This window comes from Lithobates pipiens, unplaced genomic scaffold (assembly GCF_037356315.1).
Source record: "Lithobates pipiens isolate NorthernLeopardFrog02 unplaced genomic scaffold, aLitPip1_a1.2 Scaffold_8, whole genome shotgun sequence".
NCBI classification, from domain to species: Eukaryota; Metazoa; Chordata; class Amphibia; order Anura; family Ranidae; genus Lithobates; species Lithobates pipiens.
In genome coordinates, this window is record NW_027507903.1 from 616,349,209 (window position 1) to 616,364,301 (window position 15,093).

General features: G+C 47.1%; 1 protein-coding gene across 1 annotated transcript in view; it reads left to right on the forward strand.

Annotated features, from left to right (window-relative positions):
• The window catches only part of DNAH2 (dynein axonemal heavy chain 2), a 328,965-nt gene that overhangs the window by 50,086 nt on the left and 263,786 nt on the right, over window positions 1–15,093 (forward strand). Inside the window, exons 8-9 of the mRNA XM_077470685.1 lie at window positions 720–911; window positions 10,729–10,886. Of these exons, the coding sequence (XP_077326811.1) occupies window positions 720–911; window positions 10,729–10,886 (350 nt within the window). The remainder of the gene's footprint in view (window positions 1–719; window positions 912–10,728; window positions 10,887–15,093) is intronic.

A 15,093-nucleotide genomic window follows, 5' to 3' on the forward strand; every position in this document is an offset into this window, starting at 1 on the left:
TGCAGGGGAGCATGATACACATATGAATGCCACCTTTATTTACATATCAATGCTGGTTATTTACATGTAAACACAGGGTCTGCAGGTGAGTTATCTGTACACAACAATAGGGCAGAGCTGGGCAGCATTAGTACCATCACTTCACACTGAGATATTGGGACTAAAACTTCAAGGGACAAGGGAATTTACACTGGGATAGTTACCAAGTATGAGGCAGCTGCTTTGGGCCCCACAACAATGACAGGGCCCAGGGCAGCTGCCCCTTTTGCCCTGCCTTAAAGAAGGCCCTGCTTCCGGTGTTGTTGACAACGCTGTGATCAGAACAGGAAGTCTGTAGATGATCGTGGTTCCAGCCTTCCTCACCACACTAAGAAAACTTTCCTCAGTATGGCCCAAAGAGAGACAGAGGTCCTCTATATATGGAGAGCTTCATGATCTGGTAGTGGTCTTCATTAGGTGTGTACTCATCTCACTGGTGCATCAGGTGATGGAGCACTAAACCCTACATGCTCTGCATGCTCTTCGCTGTTGACACCTTAGAGCAGAGGTAGGCAAATGTTGGCTCTCCGGTCCATGGGACTTGTTTTTCTGCAACAGCTCGGGGGGGGGGGGGTCCATGTTTGCCCAAGAGCATTAATAGGCCAGATCAAATTCACGTTAAATTATCATATTTCCTCTTTGCCTCACTAAATGATCCCAATGTGTTTCCTCTCTTGTAGGACGGGTCTGTCCAGGCTCAGTCTAACCTCACATTTTTATCCATACTTCAAGAACCGTTTGCAGAGCTGATGTCCCTGAGTCTCAAAAACATTCCTGAAAAATTCCCTCATCTCGTCAACCTCGTCCGTATCATTTGGGTCAACTCGCCTAACTACAATACCCGAGAGCGCATTACCTCACTATTTCGCAAGGTAAATAGAAAATCAATAACACCATCTTCTACATCAGCCCACCTTTCCATTGAACCACAAATGAGCATATGTGAGAATAATATACAGTAAATATACAGTCCTACATTACCATAAACAAGCAGGCTTACTTCTAAAAGTTGTGTTTTCTCACTTATTTAGCTTTTACTCCATCTGAACAGAATTCTAGGCTCACTTTTTTGACTTCATATCGATAACACATGTCATCTTCTGCATGTACGTAACAGTATCACATAACCAGGCCCTGTGGTCAAGGGTAGATCCTCTGTCAGGTTTTTACTTCTGTGTCCCAGTTGGGATTCACCATCTATTAAAATTTTAAGTTGTTACTAGAGCTATGACCAACAGAAAAAATTGGTTGTTTTGGATTTGTTGGTTAAGTTAATAATTTTGTTCATCACATTCGTTACGTTAGAATGATTCCTTTTCAGAATTTGTTTTGTATATTTGGATTTGTTTCTTATATATATATATTTTTTTTTAATCAATTTGAAATTCAGTTTTATCTGGAATTTAAATTTATCAGAAATTCGAATGTATTACAAATTTGAATTGCGGAAGATGGCTGTATTTGTTCTATTTTATTCTATCCTTAATCATTTCTATTTTTCTATTCTCCTTTGTTCCATTTTCTATTCTGTTTTATTCTATTCTATTCTATTCTTTTCTATCCTATTCCTTTATTTTCTGTTTCATTCTATTCATTCTATTCTTTCTATTATTTTCTATCCTATGCCTTTATATTCTGTTCTATTCTATTATTTTTTATTCTTTTCTATTCTGTTTCATTCTTTTCTGTTATTTTCTATTCTATTCTGTTGTATTCAATTTTTTTCTATTCTTTTTTCTATTCTGTTTTATCCTTTTCTATTCTTTTATTTTCTATTCTATTGTTTTTTATTCTGTTTTATTCTATTCCATTCTTTTATTTTCTATTCTAGTCTATTCTATTTGTTTCTATTCTTTTGTAATCTATTCTATTCAGCAGCCTAAGGCCGCGTACACACGGGCGGACTGTATGGCCTACTTAGTCCGTCGAAACACATTTCAACGGACAGTCCGCTCGTGTGTGGGCTTCAGCGGACTTTTTCAGCGTGCAGTCTGGCGTACTAAGTATTTCGGAATTTCCGTAATTCTGTCCGTCATACTTTGGTTTCAGCGGACAATCTGCTCGTGAGTAGGCTAGTTCGACGGACTAAGAATGGCGCATGCTCAGAAAGGATTTACACGGCGGAAGGGTGCATTGCTGTGTATTGGACTTCCTATTTCTAGTCCCGTCGTAGGTGCTGTACACGTCATCGCGCAAGCTTTCGTCGGACTGTTTGGCTATCCGTGTGTGGTCAAGTCCGTTCATTCGAAAGTATGACGGACTGTCCGTCGGATTGTATGACGGACTAAGTAGGCCATACAGTCCGCCCGTGTGTACGCGGCCTAAGACGGAATCGTCATTTTATTTCACTTTTATACCTCACTGTATTTATTGCAATATGTTTCGATTTCAAATTCAAATAAATTTTCGTAATGAAACAGATTGCACATGTCTGTTTGAACCGGAATCCTGGCCAGTGTCTCTGGGTAAATACTTCCAGTGGGTGTCCAAGATTCTTTTAATCATCACTTATCAATGGCGTTTTCAATGGGAATGAACATTTTCCACAGATATGCACTGGAGGTGTAGTGTGATTTATGGCCACTTTTTTTTTTTTTAAATATATCTACCCTGTACTGGACACATACTTAAAGTGGAGTTTTTTTTAGAAGTCTGTTTTTGTTTAAATTCACTATATTTATTATACTTACGATTAATAACTATTTGTTCCTCAGGTGGTTAGGTGTGTGATAGCTTTGTATTGTATTGTGAAAATAAGTGAAAATGTCCAAAATGGTCCCAATTAGCCATTTTCCATCCCTGGTTTCATGTGACTCGTTAGTGTTGCAAGGTCTCGGGTGTGAATGGGGAGCAGGTATGTTAAATTTGCTGCAAATCACTGGAAGTTCAACATGGCACATCATGGCAAAGAAAAAAGAATTATTTCTCTATATAAAGGTGGCCTAGGCTATAAGAAGATTGCCAAGACCCCAAAACTTAGCTGCAGCACGGTGGCCAAGACCATACAGCGGTTTACCCTGTTTCCCCGAAAATAAGACCTAGCGTGATTGTTGGTGATGGCTGCAATATAAGCCCTACCCCCCAAATAAGCACTAGTTAAAGTCCTTGTAGGCCGGGGTAGGGCTTATTTGGGGGGGGAAGGGCTTATATTGCAGCCATCACCGACAATCACGCTAGGTCTTATTTTCGGGGAAACAGGGAAACAGAACAGGCCTAAGAAGTTGAGTGCACGTGCTCAGCATCATATCCAGAGGTTGTCTTTGGGAAATAGACGTATAAGTGCTGCCAGCATTGCTGCAGAGGTGGAAGAGGTGTGGGGTCAGCCTGTCAGTGTTCAGACCATATGCCGAACACTGCATCAAATTGGTCTGCATGGCTCTCAACTCAGAAGGAAGCCTCTTCTAAAGATGATGCACAAAAGAGCCCGCAAACAGTTTACTGAAGACAAGCAGACTAAGGACAGGGATTACTGGAACCTTGTCCTGTGGTCTAATGAGACCAAGATAAACTTATTTTATATTAAGATGGTGTCATGCGTGTGTGGGGGCAAACAGGTGAAGAGTACAAAGACAAGTGTGTCTTGCCTACAGTCAGGCATGGTGGTGGGAGTGTCATGGTCTGGTGCTTCCATCACTGGGGAGCTACAGATCATTGAGGGAACCATGAATGCCAACATGTACTGTGACATACTGAAGCAGAGCATGATCCCCTTCCTTCGGAGACTGGGCCACAGTGCAATATTCCAACATGAAAGACACCTCAAAGAGGACCACTGCCTTGCTAAAGAAGCTGAGCGTAAAAGTGATGGACTGGTCAGACCTAAACCCTATTGATCATCTGTGAGGCATCCTCAAATGGAAGGTGGAGGAGTGCGTGGTCTCTGACACTCACCAGCTCCGTGATGTCATTATGGAGGAGTGGAAGAGGACTTCAGTGGCAACCTGTGAAGCTCTGGTGATCTCCATACTCAAGAGGGTTAAGGCAGTGCTGGAAAATAATTGTGGCCATAAAAAATATTGACACTTTGGGCCCAATTTGGACATTTTCACTTAGGGGTGTACTCACTTTTATTGGCAGTGGTTTAGACATTAATAGCTTTTATTTTTATTTATTTTTTAAAAGTAAAAAAAATGTAATTTTAATTAAGGAAATTTTTTTTTATTATTTCGAATCCTACCTGCTTGGCCCCTTTCACAAGGGCTGTCTGATCAGGTTCACCTGTCAGTTTTTCAGGCGGACCTGATCGAACCCTTAGCGGGGATATGGCGGAAATAAAAGAAGTCACACTCTTTTGTTAACCACTTCGTGCCCGCGCTATAGACGAAAGATGTCTACAGCACGGACACCAATTGCCCGGAGGGCGTCCCTGGACATCCTCCTGTTTACTTCCCCTCTGCACGCCGCCATGGGCGCGCATCGGGGAAGTTCTGTGTTGGCCGTGTCCCTTGGATACAGCCAATCACAGATCATGCTAAATGGCCAATCACAGCAGCCATTTAGCACTTGAGCGGTGTGTCCAATGAGAGGTGATCTCATATGTGGGGGGCTGGGGGCTATCTTCCCCTCACTCGTCTCCATGTCAGGCCAGGGACAGGTCCAGATCGCCGTCATGGACCTGGCTCCTAACTTTTTTAGCTGGCTCCTAGATTCCAAGCAAATTTGTCAACCCCTGTAATACACCACCTGTGTAAACCACCAAAAGTGTGGTAGCGGCTGTACTACAGCTGCGCTGTATTGTGTAATGTGTACACCACCAGAAAAGTAGTACAAACAGTACACCACAGAATGCACTGTAGATATAGGCTACACTGGATGCAGAGTATATATACTGTGTATATATATATATATATATATATATATATATATATATCTCAAATACACTGCCACGAACTATAATGATTATTATAATTATGGCTCTCTTAGCAGATTGGCCAAAGCATGCAGGTCAGGTGCATGCTTTGGCCAATTATCATACAGCAATGCACTGTGATCTTGCAGTGTATTATGGGGTGTTCTGCGGTGCTCTAATTTGCTGCAAACGCGCCATAATGTTCTCTCTTCGGCGAACGGGCAAACACCCGATGTTCGAGTCGAACTTATGTTCGACCCGAACATCAAGCTCATACCTATTCTAGAGCATGCTCACTGATTGCATCAGGTTTGAGTACTGAGGCATGAAGGCAGGTGCACTCTGCACTCCCCACTGACTCCCTATTGACCGAAGCTGCAATACAGAAGGTGAAGGAAGTTGTCAAGAACTTGGTCATAAGAAGACAGCTGTCTGATTGGTTACTGGCACCCCACGTGACTTCAGTGGCCATCTTGGGTCAGGCAGAGTCTATTTACGACTCTGGCTCTCGGATTAAGTGCACTTTATGCTAGCGGCTAGTATAGGGACAGGTTTCCCGTCTGGCAGGGACAGTGCTTAGAGATAGGGAAGGGTTTCCGGAGGAGCATAGACTACATCCACCTCACTTCAGGAAGCTTTGGATGTGGACCAGCGAGATCACAGCCAGATCACATTCTGCTCCTTGTTGCAGACACTTTCAACATCTTTCTAGACTACAGACCACTGTTACAGTTCGTAAGTGGCTCCTGACAGTCGTGCTTACCCGCAGGCCCTATTTGATTTGTGTTTTAACCTTTCTACAATATATTTCCATTACCTAACTTGGATTCTGTGTTTATTGCCTTCCCCACTATGCTGCATCGTGCTCTCACGCAAGATGTATGTACAGCACCCTGCTATCCCCTTCCACCAGCTGCCTTCTGCCCTAGAGAATCACAGAGATCCAGTGATGACATCATTGGGTTTAAAGATAGAAAGGGTTTATTTAAAAAAAATGAATTATCATGTTGATGAGGGGGGGAAAAGGACCCAGGGAAACCCAAAATATAAGCAGCTTAATTTCCAGCTTTAGGCTCGGTTCACACCTACAGATGAGACCTTGCGCCTGCATGTCTCCATGTGTTCTTCACTCGTTCCCGCGCATGTCGCTTAGGGCAGCCTGTCCATTTATATGGACCTCCCCACTCGCAAGAAACGTAGAAAGACTGTCTCTGACTATTTTCCAAAATTACCAACTCATCCGCATGGTGCTGCAGCAACCGCATTGGGGCTACAGACCCAGTACATGGAAACAAGTAGAGCACCCCCTTGTGATTCTTCTTCATCAACTCACTTCTCATCTTTGTTGAGAGCTGCACCATGAGTGATCTAATTTTTCGTCAGCCTCCATGATGATAAATTTGACATAAGATACAGAAAAAGTTGGCATAAGTCCCGAAACTAAGTTGAGCGCCAATGGCTTAAAGGACTTCAGAGGAAGAAATGTATTTTCCTGCATGGATACCAGGCTGATCTTTGTAGATCTGTGCCCACAGCCATGCGATTGTCTCAGTTGCAATTTTACCAAAATGCATATAATTTGCGAAATGTCAAGATTCAGATTACAGCAAAGAGCACTAGTCATGTGCCTAGGGCCTGAATACAGGGAGGGGGGAATCAGAGGGATGAGTGCCCCTTCTCAGCTAATAAATTTAAATTTTTTTGATGAGCGGTTTCCATGGCCCCTGGTTCGTTTTTGTGTCACTTCATTCAACGGCACAGACATTACGAAATGCCAATATACAGTTAAAACATCTAGCCAGCCGCCTAAGGCCAGAGAGGCTTCAAATGAATGACTAATCGCTTAGATTCTGGTGTTTGTCTCGCTGTTTTTGCAGCCATAGATCTCATATTCTGTTGCCTCTTTTTATTGTCAAGATACAGATTGCAGCTATGAAGTCTAATCAGTTGCCTGGGGCAAGAGCCTGTTTAGAAGACTGAGCGACTCTGTTAATGAATTAGTATTTATTTTCATCTTTCCAAAAGTTGGCCAATGAATTTTTAACGCGGGTGCACATATTAATATGACTGATCGCTGGGCTGTCAGTTCTGGAAAGGCTTACCATAGTGAAAAATCTTGTATACTGCTAACTGTATGGGGCTAATGCATGTAATAGCATGAGCTGAACTTCAGTTTGATAGTCTCCTACTGAAAGGGTAACTCCACATTTTTGGGGGAAAAAATATAGCATGAAGTAAGAGGGGACTCTGATAAGAATGTGACTTCTCTGGACCAAACTCTTGGAGTTCCATTTCAACCACTTGCTTACTGAGCACTTAAACCCCCCTCCTGCCCAGACCAATTTTCAGCTTTCAGCGCTGATGCACTTTGAATGACAATTGCGCGGTCATACAACACTGTGCCCAAATGAAATTTTTATCATTTTTTTCCCACAAATAGAGCTTTCTTTTGGTGGTATTTAATTACAGCTGGGAGTTTTATTTTTTGCTAAACAAACAAAAAAAGATGCAAAATAAAAAAAAATAAAAAATCATGTTTAATAGTTTGTTATAACATTTTGCAAACAGGTCATTTTTCTCCTTCATTAAAGTGCGCGGATGAGGCGCACTGATAGGCTGCACTGGTGTGCACTGATAGGCTGCACTGGTGGGCACTGATAGGCATAGTTAAGGCGGCACTAATAGGCACAGATAAGGTGGCACCGATAGGCACAGATAAGGCAGTACTGATGGGCACAGATAAGGCGGATGGGCAAAGATGAGCACAGATAAGATGGCACGGATGGGTGGCACAGATGGGTGGCACAGATGGGTGGCACTAAGGGGCACTGATAGGTACCACTGATAGATGGGACTGATGGGCACTGATAGGTGGCACTGATAGGTGGCTCTGATAGGTGGCACTGCTGGGCACTGATGGGCGGCACTGATGGGCACTGGTAGATGACACTGATGGGCACGGATATGTGGCACTGGGGTGCAGCACCGTTGAGGCAGATTGTGGGTGGCACTGTGGGCACTGATGGGTGGCACTGTGGGCACTGCTGGGTGGCACTGTGGGCACTGCTGGGTGGCATTAACGGGGAGCACTTATTTATTCCTGAGGGGGGGCAGGTGGGCACTGGTAAGCTGGCCGTTATCGGGACTGATGTCCCAATCACGGCCGCCGGTGATCGGCTCTTTTTTTTCTCCTCGCGCTGTCAGCGCGAGGAGGAATAATAGCCGATTACCGGCTCCGTTGTATCACATGATCAGCTGTCATTGGCTGACAGCTGATCACGTGGTAAGGGGTCGGGATCGACCCCTTGCTCGGATCTGTGAGCAATAGACTCGCCGATCACAGGGCGCGCAGGCCACTCGTGCATGGGACGACGTCAATAGACGTTGTCCCGGCAAAGGAGGTCTGCGCTGTAGGCATCATTTGGCTATAGCGCGGGTCTCAAGTGGTTAAAAATATGGTGGCAGATTGAAGTGAAAAGCTGGGCTGGCTTCTTTATTAGAATTAATTATAAAATGCCCTGTATGGCAGTTATAAAATATACAGTGCATGCGGAAAGTAGAGCGCTCCACTTTTTCCACATTTTGTTATGTTACAGCCTTATGTAATTCATTATCTTAGCCTCAAAATTATACAAACAATACCCCATAATGACGTGAAAAAACGTTTGTTTGAAATCTTTGCAAATTTATTAAAAATAAAAAAGGAAATAAATAAGTATTCCCAGCCTTTGCTCAATACTTGTTGTAAATGTTGAACCTCCTTTGGCACCAATTACAGCCTCAAGTCTTTTTGAGTATGATGCTACAACCTTGGCACACCTATTTTTGGGCAGTTTCTCCCATTCATCTTTGCAGGACCTCTCAGGCTCCATCAGGTTGGATGGGGAGCGTCGGTGCACAGCCATTTTCAGATCTCTCCAGAGATGTTCAATCGGGTTCAAGTCTGGGCTCTGGCTGGGCCTCTCAAGGACATTCACAGAGTTGTCCTGTAGCCACGCCTTTGTTATCTTGGCTGTGTGTTTAGGGTCGTTGTCCTTTTGTAAGATAAACCTTCGCCCTAATCCAAGGTCCAGAGAGCTCTGGACCAAGTTTTCATTATGGATGTCTCTGTACATTGCTGCATTCATCTTTCCCTCAATCCTGACTAGTCTCACAGTTTTTGCCACTGAAGAACATCCCCACAGCATGATGCTGACACCACCATGCTTCACTTTAGGAATGGTATTGGCCAGGTGATGAGCGGTGCTGGCTTTCCTCCAGACATGACACTTGCCATTCAGGCCAAAGAGTTAAATTTTTGTTTCATCAGACCAGAGAGTTTTGTTTCTCATGGTCTGAGAGTCCTTCGGTGAATTTGGCAAACTCCGGGCGTGCTGTCATGTACCTTTTACTGAAGATTGGCTTCTGTCTGACCACACAGGCCTGATTGGTGGAGTGCTGCAGAGATGAATGTTCTTCTGGAAGGTTCTTCTCTTTCCACAGAGAAATGTTGTAGCTCTGTCAGAGTGACCATCAGGTTTTTGCTCACTTCCCCAACTAAGGCCCTTCTCCCCCGATCGCTCAGTTTGTCCTTTGTACTCTAGTATGAGTTCTGGTGGTTCCAAACTTCTTCCATTTACAGATGATGGAGGCCACTGTGCTCATTGGGACCTTCAATGCTGCATATTTTTTTCTGTACCCTTCCCCAGATCTATGCCTCAATACAATCCTGTCTTGGAGGTCTACAGATGATTCCTTGGACTTCATTGCTTGGTTTGTGCTTTGATGTCAATCAACTGAATTCACCACAGGTGGACTCCAATCAAGTTGTGGAAACACCTCAAGGATAATCGGTGGAAACAGGATGTACCCGAGCTAAATTTTGAGTGTCATGGCAAAGGCTGGGAATACTTATGTACATGTGATTTTTTTCGTCTTGTATTTTTAATAAAGATTTTAAACAAACTTCTTTCACATTGTCATTATAGGGTATTTAAATAAATAAATAAAGTCGCGCTACGGACTTCCCTTTCTGTATGTGACTGAAACAAATGAAAATTGAAATAAAATTAAAATAAAAACTACTGTGACTTGTGAGATTTACAAGGGTTAGAGCTGCCTTTGCCTAGATCCTCCACCCCCTATAGGTGGTGGTGGGGGGGGGGGGTTGAAGTGTAAAGGATTAGATGGTTGGCTATGGCGCTAAAACCCAATGTGTATTTAACCTATAAAGGTCTATTCATAAAAATATATACAAAATTAATTTATAAATTCATTTTGTATATATTTTTATAAATAGACCTTTATAGGTTAAATACACATTGGGTTTTAGCGCCATAGCCCACCATCTAATCCTTTACATTATAGGGTATTGTTTGTAGAATTTTGAGGAAAATAATGAATTTAATCCATTTTGAAATAAGGCTGTAACATAACAAAATGTGGAAAAGGTGAAGCGCTGTGAATACTTTCCAGATGTACTGTACATATACTATAAATTAAAAGCAAACATGTTAAAAGGACAATATTTCACAAATAAGAAAAATGTATCAAATTTATTCTATACATATTTCTATGGTTTACTTGAATATCCTATTGAACTTGATCCTTGCAAGCACATAATGTTGGCTTAGTCTGTAATTTTAACTGCCTTCCTTTGTTCTCCTGGAACACTGTGTCACTTCAGGACTTCCACATTCATCTCTTCCATTCAAGGTCTTCTTTGCGATAAGTAAGGAACCATGTTTTCGGTCCTTAAACTGGTTGCCCTTAGCCAATATTCTATGCACACTCTGTACTTTGCTTGGAAACAACTGAGAAGTGCCAAGAAGATACACAAAACATATACTTTGTCTTTTCAGATCAGCAATGAACTGATCCGACTCTGCAGCCGAGAGATTTCCCTTGATCGCATCTTCGATGGGTACATCACCTCTAGTCGCCAGGTGTTGAACGACTGTATCTTGTGCTGCACGGCTTGGAAGGAGGAGTACATGATAGCAAAGCAGGTCCAACAAAGGTGCGTACAACAAAGAGGGAACAGCCATGGGGTAAATATACACTCTACTGTTCAATTGAAAACTGGATTTTAAATCCAGTTGAAGTTACAGTTTAAATCAACTAAGCACTTTAAAAATCTCAGAGCTTAAAGTCTTAGGCCTCATTCACACAGCTAAACTGGCTTGGTGAGGCATGTATACTGAGAAGATCTACTGCCACAAGCGCAGGTGTTTGTAGATAGCCATAGCTACAAAGCCTGTACAAATCAGTGACAGGCTGCCAGTGCCAGGAGCCATGGCTATTCACTGTTATAAGGGTATAACCTTATGTATCTGCACATTGAGAGGTTACATGCACTTATGGGCAGAATATCATCCCAGGACGCAATCTGTCTGCATCCAGGGAAATTAAATGGCGTTTGTGTTTCCCTCTTAGTTTTAAGTAGAAAAATCAGCATGCATGTTCATACAAAAAATATAGGATAAGCATCAGTGGTGTATTTAGATTTTGTGCTGCCCTAGGCCTGATTAAACGCGTGACCCCCTAATTTAAATATGACCACCCCTTCCTGTTAAGGCCACACCCCTTCCCTTTTAAGACCCACCCTGTCATCTTCATGGGAGGAAGACAGAGGGACGCCTTGGGAGAAGGACAGAGGGATGCCGTAAGAAAAGGACAGTGGGAGGAGGGCAGATGGACGCCATGGGAGGAGGACAGAGAGGGATGCCACAGGAGGAGGACAGAGTGGGAAGAGGACAGAGATACGCTGTGGGAAGGGGACAGAAAGGGATGCCGCGGGAGGAGGACAGAGGGGGATGCAGTGGAAGGAGGACAGAGCGGGTCGCAGTGGGAGGAGGACAGAGGGGGTCGCATTGGGAGGAGGACAGAGCGGGTCGCAGTGGGAGGAGGACAGAGCAGGTCGCAGTGGGAGGAGGACAGAGGGGGGCGCAGTGGAAAGAGGACAGAGGGGGGCGCAGTGGGAAGAGGACAGAGGGGGGCGCAGTGGGAAGAGGACAGAGGGGGGCGCAGTGGGAGGAGGACAGAGGGGGGCGCAGTGGGAAGAGGACAGAGCAGGTCGCAGTGGGAGGAGGACAGAGGGGGGCGCAGTGCAAAGAGGACAGAGGGGGGCGCAGTGGAAAGAGGACAGAGGGGGGCGCAGTGGGAGGAGGACAGAGGGGGGCGCAGTGGGAAGAGGACAGAGGGGGACGCCGTGGGAAGAGGACAGAGGGGGACGCCGTGGGAAGAGGACAGAGGGGGACGCCGTGGGAAGAGGACAGAGGGGGACGCCGTGGGAAGAGGACAGAGGGGGACGCCGTGGGAAGAGGACAGAGGGGGACGCCGTGGGAAGAGGACAGAGGGGGACGCCGTGGGAAGATGACAGAGGGGGACGCCGTGGGAAGATGACAGAGGGGGACGCCGTGGGAAGATGACAGAGGGGGACGCCGTGGGAAGAGGACAGAGGGGGACGTCGTGGGAAGAGGACAGAGGGGGACACCGTGGAAAGAGGACAGATGAGTACACTGTGGGAAGAGGAAAGAGGGACACCGTGGGAAGAGGACAGAGGGGGACGTCGTGGGAAGAGGACAGAGGGGGACGCCGTGGGAAGAGGACAGAGGGGGACGCCGTGGGAAGAGGACAGAGGGGGACGCCGTGGGAAGAGGACAGAGGGGGACGCCGTGGGAAGAGGACAGAGGGGGACGCCGTGGGAAGAGGACAGAGGGGGACGCCGTGGGAAGAGGACAGAGGGGGACGCCGTAGGAAGATGACAGAGGGGGACGCCGTGGGAAGAGGACAGAGGGGGACGCCGTGGGAAGAGGACAGAGGGGGACACCGTGGAAAGAGGACAGATGAGTACACTGTGGGAAGAGGAAAGAGGGATGCCGCGGGAAGAAGACAGAGGGGGACACCTTGGGAAGAGGACACGGTGGGAAGCCAGGGGAAGAGGACAGGGAGGGACACCGTGGGAGGAGGACAGAGGGACACTATGGGAGGAGGACAGAGAGGGACATCGTGGGAGGAGGACAGAGAGGGATGCCAGGGAAAGAGGACAGAGAGGGGCGGCTGCGGGAGGAAGACAGAGAGGGGCGGCTGTGGGAGGAAGACAGAGAGGGGCGGCTGTGGGAGGAAGACAGAGAGGGATGGCTGCAGGAGAAGGACAGAGAGGGACGGCTGCAGGAGGAGAACAGAGAGGGACGGCTGCAGGGGGAGGACAGAGAGGGACTGCTGCAGGAGGAGGACAGAGAGGAACGGCTGCAGGAGGAGGACAGAGAGGGACTGCTGCAGGAGGAGGACAGAGAGGGACGGCTGCGGGAGGAGGACAGAGAGGGACGGCTGCGGGAGGAGGACAGAGAGGGACGGCTGCGGGAGGAGGACAGAGAGAGACGGCTGCAGGAGGAGGACAGAGAGGGACGGCTGCGGGAGGAGGACAGAGAGGGACGGCTGCGGGAGGAGGACAGAGAGGGACGGCTGCAGGAGGAGGACAGAGAGGGACGGCTGCGGGAGGAGGACAGAGAGGGACGGCTGCGGGAGGAGGACACAGAGGGACGGCTGCAGGAGGAGGACAGAGAGGGACGGCTGCAGGAGGAGACCAGAGAGGGACGGCTGCAGGAGGAGGACAGAGAGGGACGGCTGCAGGAGGAGGACAGAGAGGGACGGCCGCAGGAGGAGGACAGAGAGAGACATTGTCACGGTCAATAAGGCCTAGAAGATAGTCGGCACTTCCTAATGGCTCAGTCCCTAGGAACAGTAATGGATAATGGCCAACTGGCCCTCTTACCAGACCCAGCAAACCCGCAATAGTGATCCCTCTGGCTGGACGTTCGCTCACTCCGGGTTGCCCAGGCTGACTCTAGTCAGTAGTGTAGCATGTCTGTATCCTGGCAGTGGCTCTGTCTTACTCCGCCTTTGGTGGTGCGGGTACAGTGTGGCTCCCTCTCTGGTGATGCGTGTACAGCGTGGCTCTCTCTCTAGTGGTGTGGGTACAGTGTGGCTCCCTCTCTAGTGGTAAGGGTACAGCGTGGTTCCCTCTCTAGTGGTGAGGGTACAGCGTGGCTCTTCCTCTGGTGGTGCGGGTACAGCGTGGCTCCCTCTCTGGTGGTGTGGGTACAGCATTGCTCCCTCTTTGGTGGTGCGGGTACAGCATTGCTCCCTCTTTGGTGGTGCGGGTACAGCGTGGCTCCCTCTCTGGTGGTGTGAGTACAGTGTGGCTCCCTCTCTGGTGGCACGGGTACAGCGTGGCTCTCCCTATGGTGGTGCTGTTACGTGCCGCTCTCTCTCTGATGGTGCGGTTACAGTGTGGCTCTCTCTCTGGTGGTGCAGTTACAGCATGGCTTTCTCTCTTGTGGTGTGGGTACAGCGTGGCTCTCTCTCTGTTGGTGTGGGTACAGGGGTACAGCGTGGCTCTCTCTCTGGCTTCCCCCTGCATAGTGCTCTCTTTTTCTCTTCTCCTGTAGCACTCTGCTATTTGCCAGGTTCCAGGTTCTCTCCCCCCCCCCCCCAGACTACATGCATTCTGGGGGACTGTAGCCTGCTGTCTGTTGACACACTGAGGCCGCCAATCCTCCGGGACTACATTTCCCATGATCCCCTTCCCCCCTGTGTTTTCTGATGTCCCTCTGGTTTGGCCAATTGGGAAGGGGAATCAGAGTGGGCAGGAATTCCCTCTAACTTTGGCGTCAGCATTAGGATGATTGCCCGCTTACATTAGTGTAAGTGGGGGAAAAAATACCCCTTAATTTGGTGTCAGTAAGAGGGGGAAACACTCCTTATATTGGAAATCAGTGTTCAGAAGCATGCCCCTTAGTTTGTTCTCAATGTGAGGAAGAATGCCCCCTTGCTTTTGGTGGCCAGTTGAAAAAAGAATGCAATCTTACATTGGTAGGCAGTTGGGAGGAAGAATGCCCTCTTATATTGGCGGTCAATTAGAAGAAGAATGCCCATTACATTGGTGGTCAGTGGGAGGAGGAGCGCACCCTAAAGCCCCGTACACACGAGAGGACTTATGTCTGACAGACTTCCGAAGGAGTTCCGTCGGAGTTCTGCTGGAATTCCGACGGAGTTCTGACGGACTTTTCGGCTGAGCGGACTTGGCCACACACAATCACACTAAACTCCGACGGATTAGAACGTGATGACGTACGACTGGATTCGAATAAGGAAGTTCATAGCCAGTAGCCAATAGCTGCTCTAGCGTCGGTTTTAGTCCGTCGGAATAGCATACACACGAG